The sequence below is a fragment of the Falco punctatus genome (assembly GCF_963210335.1).
Source record: "Falco punctatus genome assembly, chromosome: 4".
Classification (NCBI taxonomy): domain Eukaryota; kingdom Metazoa; phylum Chordata; class Aves; order Falconiformes; family Falconidae; genus Falco; species Falco punctatus.
The window spans coordinates 89446249-89455231 of NC_137583.1; the positions used below are offsets into that span (position 1 = coordinate 89446249).

Below are 8983 nucleotides of genomic sequence, written 5' to 3' on the forward strand. Positions count from 1 at the left end.
ACTTCTGACCGCAACAAGACTTGTTGTCTAGCGGAAACTCTCAGTCCTGCTTGGCAGCAAATTCATTATTTCTAAACCAAGAAGTTTCACAACATATTCAAAACCCAGTGAAACACCAAAGCCTATATGGAACGTGGCTGAATAACAATCATACACAGAGTAAGGAGGAAAAGACCTCAGGAGATAACCAGAAGCAGAAGCAGTGGCAGTACTCCTGTCAGTAAGTCTTGGTCATACTCTCGGCTGCTCAGCGTTGGAGCCTAGATGACATCTCGCCATGTCTGACACCATAATAACACAGGTTGTACAATACTTTCCATCTGGAAAGGGGAAAAAATGTGATCCAGAGATAACTTGCTCTTTATTTCACATCAACTGCTGTGTTCACACATGTCCTCATACGATACTCGTTCTGTACATAGATAGAGACCTTCAACACCCACATCAACAACGTAACTTAGACTGTTTCTCTCATCCTTTCAGGGAAAGAGCTAAACACATCCATTCAAGCACTGAGAGAACTACTGTTCTACTGTACTATGCTGGAGCAAGTCAGATCAAAAGATACAACCAGGTACAAAAAGACACAGCTAAGCTGTTGGTGCTCCTTAGCAGCTTTTACACCCAGTTACACGCTGACAGCCACAGGAAGTTCCTCTGCCTCAGACACATTTCTGCTGCACAACATGCAGCAGCATCAATTCCATGTAATCACTGCTGCAACAGAAGTCAATCCCATACCTCTTCAGGAGGCCTGTGCATACCTTCCAAGGCAAATACCAATCTGTCAGCCCTCCAGACTGCTCTCCTGCTACATGGAGGTATGACAGCTTGTTTGGAGACCTCTTAACTTGGAGCTGGATTGTACAACACTGAACACACCTAGCAGCAGCTCCAGAGGTCAATTCTACCTTTATGGTTGTCGATGAGGAAGAAAAAAACCCAAAAACTACATTGCCTTCCCCACAGCTCAAAGCATCCCAAAAGCACATAAAAATATCAGCTTTGCTCCCCATAACGCTCAGATATGCCAGCTCCTCAGCATTGTGTCTTTCATAGCATGTAACTCTTCACAAAAAATGCCTTCTGGATGAGGAGGTATTTTGAATAGTTTTATAAATATGGAAATAATGTCCATCGGATGGCTGCATCTAACAACATATCACATGAGAGTACTCTGGCAGCTCATGAAAGTTTCCAGACTTAATGGAAAAGGCCTCGGGCTGGAAAGTGACCAAGATTCCAAAACATTCAGGCAAGTGCTGGAATAAAATACTGCAGTGAAACATCCTCATGAAGCAAGATGAAGTGGACAATTCTTTTGCTTACAATATCTGTAAAGAGAAAAAAACCCAACAAATCCAGCTTAAAATGGGAAAAAATACTTTAGTATTACATTTACAGAACACCATCATAATACAATGCTTCTACCAGTGCTGACAAAAGGATGACTAGACATATCACCCTGTAATATTTAAGTCCTTGAGGGCCTATGAAGCATTACTAAAGAGTCTATGAAAGCTGATACCAAAAAGGAAATATGTAATGTATAGGCCTATAATGCTATACCCATCATTTAAATCTTCCATGGTGTCCTGGTTTTGGCTGGGATTGAGCTAGTTTTCTTCTTAGTAGCTGGTGCAGTGCTGTGTTTTGGCTCTGGTGTGACCTATGTTGACAGCACACTGATGTTTCTAGTTGTTGCTGGGTAATTTTTACACGAAGTCAAGGGCTTTCCAGTTTCTCAGGCCCTGCCAGCGAGAGGGCTGGAGGGGCCCAGGAAATTGGGAGGGCACACAGCCAGGGCATCTCACCCAAACTAGCCAAAGGGCTATTCCATACCATGGGACTCATGCTTGGTATATAAACTGGCAGGGGGAGGGTTGGCTGGGGTGGGCTGATCGCTGCTCAGGGTCTGGCTGGGCATCGGTCAGCAGGTGGTGAGCAACTGTATTGTGCATCACTTGTTTTCTTCCTTCCCTTTGAACTTCATTCCTCTCCCCTTCTCCCTCCTTTTCATTATAACTGTATTATTATTGTTTTGGTTTATTCCAATTTTTAAATTGTTTTATCTCCACCCTCGAGTTTTACACTCCTATCTGATTCTCCTCCTTATCCTTCTGGGTGAGGGGGTAGTACGTGGTATTTAATTATTGGCTGGGGTTAAACCATGACACATGGGAAATTCTTAGCGTCTGCACTACACCATAATACACAGACGTTCATAGGAAAAGCATACAGAGTTAGCAAAACATGATATAAAACCCTGCACAGGGTTCTGCCAGAAAGAACATATTTTTATGATTAGAAACAGTAGATGCATAAAAAGCATTTGGTATTAAAATCAGCTTGGTGCTGAATGTAAGAAAGCATCTGAAAAAAAACCAACTAAAACAAACATGTCAGTAAATATCAGTTTCTCTGCTAGAAACCAGGGGCTTTGTTTTAAGACTTTTAAAAAATATAATACCTCAAAATAATAATAAAAATAGTAGCTTCAAAACAATGACAACAAGAAGACACCCATGATTAGTCTGAGTATTCAACTTGATATGTATAAAAGGGCCTGGCTTAAATACTTTTTTTATATTTTTTTTCTTCTCCAAACACTTGAGGCCTGAAGCTTACAGCCTAAAAGTAAAATATTAAAAGTCCTCCACATTTCAAAGAGACGAAACAGAGTATGTGCTGTTCTGCTGTGACAACAAGTATGGCAAACATCCCTCCTTAACAGGAGCTTGCAAGCAGAGCTGTTGAACTTACTGCACAATGCTTTTGTGGGATTGACCTGCTGTCCAGCAAGCAGCTGCTGCAGCTTCCTGATGTCTATGCGTGCTTCAGCCATGCTTTCCAGATCTCTGTCTTGAGCAGAATCTTGACATTCATCCACTGATGCTAAAAGCATGAGAACATAACACAATCAAAACAGCAGGAGTTTCGAGACCCATAAGGATGCACCTGATAATCACTGAACAGCTGGTACTCAAATGGGCTGTTTTTCAGAAACTGCAGTGCCCAGTTTTCCTACCAAGTTCTCAAGGATACTGGAAGAGGTTCCCCCACAAACATGAAACAGCCATGGGCCACTTTTCTTTTTAAGATTTCATTTAAAGACTTTAAAGTACTTGAAATTTTTTTTAAGGACTAACAAGGTAAGTACTGTTACCAGCATCACACCTAAGTAGTAAGATCAGACAGACACAAGAGGCAACAGAGAAACTCACCCCAGGGAGGATTTCCCAAGTCTTTAAAATGTGTTGTTACAGATACTAAGTCAGTTTCTATTTTCAAGTTCATTTCTCCACTCAAGTTTGCTTCAATCACCTGCAATACAATCAAACTCAACTTTAGGCAAGCCACTTTCACACTGCAAAATTACAGAATAGAGTGCAGTCAAATACATGCTTCCAGAAGCACATCAGTGCCTTCACAGCTCAACTGTACTTTTTGAACAGGGTTTGAATATTTAAGCATTCAGTTAAAAAAATGCATTTCTCATCCTTCCTGTGTGAATTATCCCAGGCTAACCTCCCTGAAATGATAAGAAGAAAGAAAATCAATTGCTATCCAGTAATTTTACAACAAGTACTGGCTTTGGGAAGTTCATGTGCTGAGGAAAAGACTTTAGAAGAAAGAGCCTGAAGCCGGAGAAATGCAACGTTTCCTGCTTTTCTACAAACAGAAAGGCACCTAGACAGTCCACATGACACACACAGAAAATAGGATGCACCAAGAGGCGACCTGCAGTTGCAGAGTTGCTTTCAAAGATTTACAACCAGAAAATAACTGCATCAGAACAGTACTCCAAGTAGAACTTTGACCTGCTAAAAATCCTGGAAAAGGGCTGAGAGCTTTCAAATTCCATCCTGACAAAGTGTCCAACCAAGGACTGTATATGACCTCACACAAATCCCAAGCAGATCAGAGGATTCCTGAAGCACATCCAAGCACTTCACTTCTGTGATTAGAATTCTCAGTAATTTTAAAAAGAGGTTCATATCAGAACTAGAATCTCCTGTAGAACGGAGATGCCCACAGATGAATGCTCCCAAACAATGGCAAGTACTATGTGAAAGAGCTTCTAAGCTGTTTTTGCAGCACTGATCTTGAGCAGTTTTACTACCAGGATGCATCTAGCACAAAAATTTAACTGTGACATGATATTTTTGTTCTTTAGTAATGGGAAAGCATGTAGAAGATGCATGTTGTCTGCATCCTCCCTCAGAGCTATAAAGCTATTTCACAGATTTATTTATTTTCCTGCTTTGGAGCAGGAGGTAAGGTACTTCGGAAGGTGGGTAAGCCCAGTGTTAACACGCTATCTCTTCTGAGTGTTGCTGAACACCAAAGTACAATCCAATCACACAGCTATCCTGCATGAGAAGAGATCTTCAACTCTGGAAACAAAGCAGTGATACTGTACTTAGTTGTGTGCAAGCACTTCCACTGAGGACATGGGAGAAGGAAAAAGACAGAAAAAACAAAAACTCCGTAACAGCAACAAAGCAGAAGAGTTTGAAGTGCTTAGTCTCGTATTTGCAGGATGGCTGTCATTTGCAAAACTGCCAGAAACCCAGGGTAATCACTCAACTCTTCCAAGACTTGGAAGACTGAGAGTGTCTCAGTGTTTACAGAAAATTTCCCATTAATCAAAACTGGTATGAACAGCCCCCAAAACAAACTATTCCAAAGCTCTATGCTTACTTACTAACTCTCATGTCAGTCAATCCTGGTGACTGTGAGCAACAACTACTAAGAAAAAACCAAACCCCTTTTCTGGCCAAGTACATAGGGCTTCTTTCAATGGAAGGCCCACCAGCACTCCAGAAATCCAGCACAGACTGGAAACCCGCTATGTCAGAGTCTAAAGCACAGGCTGATATCCAGGAGCTATTAGCAGGATTCCCTTTGAACTCCACCTCAAGTTTACCTGAAGTTCATTCACACAGACATCTAACACAAGATTCCATAGCATTTCTTTAATGGAATCACCTGTGAAGTCTCCAGCTAGCGATTTCTTACCAGCTATGAAGACTGGCTTGTGGATTCAGTACAAAGAGCACCACTTTTCTGGGAAGCCCAGGACAAGCTCTCCAGTGTAAATCCTAAAATAAACCCCATCATTCTCTTCAGCACTTACAGTCTTCACGTGCCTTTAGTTCAATGTCTGACCCTTCCCAAAACAAGGTACAATATGGGGGGATGAGTCTGGGCAACAGGGCAACATCCTAAGTCCAAGATAAAATAAGGTCTGTAGGACGCACACCTGAAGTACCTTAACTTACAACAGAATTGCTGAGATTCTTCATTCTCTCCACAACAGTCTTCATTGTTTTCAGCACTGGTAGGTAAATACTGACCTAGAAAGATGTAAGAACTGCATTCACACAAATATTTCATATGTGATTGGAACACGATGCATTTATTTCTCCCTTCAATTCTATCTTATTTTGGACTCTGCTATCTATTGAGTGTAGGAAGCACAATATTTAATTGAAATCAGTGAACGTCTCGGGAACAGAGGAACTCTTTCCCATTATACCAGCAGGTCACCTCTCTAGTAATTGCTAGCCCAAGTCTGTGATCAAAATAGACAGGTTTTGGCAGATCAGATTCTCACATGAACCTACATCTGTGTTACTGAGCAGTTAATAGTTACTATAGCCAAAGAGAAAAGAACATGATTCCCATGGTACTGTAATTATATCTGGTATTGCATCAGTGTAAATCTGAAATAAAATACATCAAGTTTCTACAGAGTCATGTGTCTCCAGAATTTAAATACTCTTAGTTATAGCAGTAAGAGACATCTATAACCTCAAACAGGAGCAAATCTGCACAAAGACCTTTCCTTGCAACTCCACTAAAAGTCAAAAATTACGTAGAAAGCATATATATATATATAAATCAGGGGAAAACATATGACTGTGGCAGGTAGGCCATGAATTTCAGAAAGATCAGATTATTTGGGCCACTTGATACCTAACCAGCTGAAACAACCTAAACCTGTGTTAGGTTTGGAGATGCTCCTACCTAAAGCCATGCAAGTCCTTTGCTCCTCTCTTCCTCCACCTTGAATATCACAGCAACAACAACTGGTAGCCACCTGCTCTGTTTCCACAGGTTCTGGACTCTCTTAAAAAAAGAGTCCAGATGGAAGCCATGTCCCATCCCCCTCCAGACCTCTAGCCTCCAACCTTCACTCTTTCCTTTCACTTTCTCTCCAAAACCCACCAGCAGTACACTTTGCAGCAACAGCATTTCACTTGCAACCTCCCCTTTCTGTAGGGAATATAAAAACGGAAGCTTACATCAAAGTCTGGCACATTGGGCTCCCTGAAGTCATTCCATAATCTTCTGGGAATAACCCCCACAGGAATGTCATGTGTCACAATCCTACTGCTGCTTGATAAAGATGGCTTGAGGGAGAGAAAGGATGTTCTTTCAGTTAAGAACAGTACTTGAATTCCAGATTCAAATTTTTCAGATCCACTCTGGGAAATACTGGAACTGAGTGCCTCAGACACTCAGTTCCAGTTTTCCATTGCTTCCTACTGGACCACTATTAAGCAGACTTCCCTTTTGAATAAGGAAGTGGTTGTGAGGTATCAGCCATTAGTATTTATAAGCTATCCTTAGCTGAAGAGGTGTTAACAACAAAAAAAATTTGGAAGAATGCAGTTTGAAACAGAAAGGCAGGACAAAAGCAGAACAAAGAGCCAAACACTACACTGAAACCTCCTTCACCTAATAGCTTCAATGAGACGGCAATAATCTGCAGATGATTTAGAGAATGAAGGAGTGGAGAAAAGCAGACATTAGAATAAGGTGCTTCAATCACAGAGGTTTCATTCTTCCTCCATCTCTTTGTTGCTTTTTGGAAAATACAAAGCTGGTTCTGTGTGCTACCAACCATGAGGGCCAGAAAGGCTAGTGAAATGAAAAACAGCATGATTTTTCTTTATCTAGTTTTCTAGAATAACATCAAAGACTACTAAAGCTTTTATCTGATCTTAGGAAAAGCACTTAATTTTCAAGAGCTTTTTTCTTAATAATGAAGATAAAATCATGGTTGCACTTACTAATTCCACAGCAACTCTGAGACAGGGACAGTGTTTGTTAGTTAACTTGATCTTCACTGTCTTCGCACTTTGGGCAGTTTTTAATGCTCTCGACAGGTTCTCAGGCACCACCTCTAAATAGATTTCATTGTGTTCTGGAGCTACACCTTCCATCTGAAATTCATCGAAGAAATTCCCCTACAATTTTTGAAAATTGGGAGATACAAGAAAGCAAATGAAGGGGGGAGGAAAAAAAAAAAAAAAAGAAACAGGCAGAGGGGCAAGTTTCACTTGACAGGTGAAAACTGATAGACCTTAAGCTTAGACCTGCGTGCACACAATGGGCAGCTTTCCCCTGCCTGGCACCACCTGCAGGAAGCAAGACAGGCCGCAGGAGCAGGAAGGCCCGTTGCTCGAGGCTAATCCTATTCATTGCAAGTCCTGCCCCAACACCCCTCAGTCCCCAAAACTGGGGGTACGGCCGGTGAGTTACGCTCTCCTGTTGCAGTGCAGTGCAGCGCAGCACCCGCAGCACCCGCAGCAGCAGGAGGCTGCACCACTGCCAGGCACCCAGCACAGCGCGGGGCCGAGCGGCCGGGCCTGGCGAACCCCAGGGCCGGGCCCCGCAGCGCCCCGCAGCCCAGACCCAACAGCCTATTCACGACCTACCGGCCCTGCCCGGCCTTACCTGGCACAGCTCGCACCACATGCCGACGCCGCCATTCGCGACCTTATCGGAGAGGATGAAGTACAGCTTGCCGGCGGTGAGGCGCAGGGTGCAGGCCTTGGCTAACTTGGCGATGGTGTTAACGACACCTGACAGGGGTGGGGGGTGCGTTATGGCGGGCACCGCTTCACACAGCTCATCCCAGCGGGGCGGGGAGAAACGTTCCGTCTCTCAGAAAGCAGCTGGCACCGCCGCGGGGCACCGCCGCGGGGCACCGCACACCCCGCGGGGGAGGAAACGCCTCCCGCCGCCAAAGGCCTCTGGCCCTGCGGCCCCCGCCGCCATTCCAATTCCCTCCCCCGGGGGGGGGCCGGCCGCCCGCCGAGGCACGGCCACCCCCCAGCCCGCTCGGCCCCAGCCCCGGCACACTCACGGCTGAAGTGGTTGAGGCAGGCGAGATCCACGATCTTAGCCCGGAATCGCATGGCGCCGCCGCACCACCCACTGCGGCCGGGGCGGGCCGGGGCGGGCCGGGGGCGGGCACCGCGCAACCCCGGGCGGGAGCCGCCGTGGCGGCCAGGGGCGGGCCGGGAGCTGGGCGGGGAGATGCTGGAAGAGAGAGGAAGATCCTGAAAATGAAGAGAAGTTCTTAGAAATCGGGCAGATTCATGCAAGCAAATGCTGGCGGACACCCGGGGTCCCTTGGCTGGCAATGCCAGTGACCGCTAGCACGGAACCAAGCACAGCTTTCTGCCTGACCTTCCTAGGCCAGCAGCAGTGTCTCTGCTACGAAGGGAACTCAGGACCTCGTAATAGACTCTGGGAGGAAAGGGGCGAGTGGTGTGAGAAGGAATGTGTGAAGCGATCAAGCAGGTTAAGAGCTCCGATCTTGGTTTTTCTTAAATGAACACCAATGTCCTGATCCACCAGGAGCTGTCATTTACTCTGTCTCACCTTTGCACCTCATGGGCTGCGTTACCTCACCAGTACAGCGCAGCAGCCTGCCCCTCTCCTGACTGCCCTGTGCCCTATAGCCTTAGATGGACAGCCTCTCCTGAGAACTTGGTGTCACAGGGTTCTACAAGAAGCTTACTTTGCTGCTCTGACTACTCCTGCTTTTGCTGGTTTTGATCATGCCCTAGCAACCTGTGAAGCTACCTGAGGCCTAAGTGGTGACTGCTCTCTTCATAGCGGGCAAGCAGAGCTGTGGGTCCTGAAAGCTCCATAAAGAATGGGTCAATTGCCTGTGAAGGAC

At 45.0% G+C, this 8983-nt stretch overlaps 1 protein-coding gene across 1 annotated transcript; it reads right to left on the reverse strand.

The window, feature by feature from the left end:
* Positions 1 to 342: 342 nt before the first annotated feature.
* HUS1 (HUS1 checkpoint clamp component) lies at positions 343 to 8337 on the reverse strand. The gene is made up of 8 exons (XM_080382138.1): positions 8162 to 8337; positions 7750 to 7877; positions 7083 to 7259; positions 6312 to 6419; positions 5286 to 5360; positions 3225 to 3324; positions 2764 to 2895; positions 343 to 1334 (listed from the first exon to the last, which is right to left on the reverse strand). The coding sequence occupies exons 1-8, from the start codon at positions 8211 to 8213 to the stop codon at positions 1252 to 1254; spliced, it is 855 nt and encodes a 284-aa protein (XP_080238264.1). The 5' UTR covers positions 8214 to 8337; the 3' UTR covers positions 343 to 1251.
* Between the last annotated feature and the right edge of the window lie 646 nt (positions 8338 to 8983).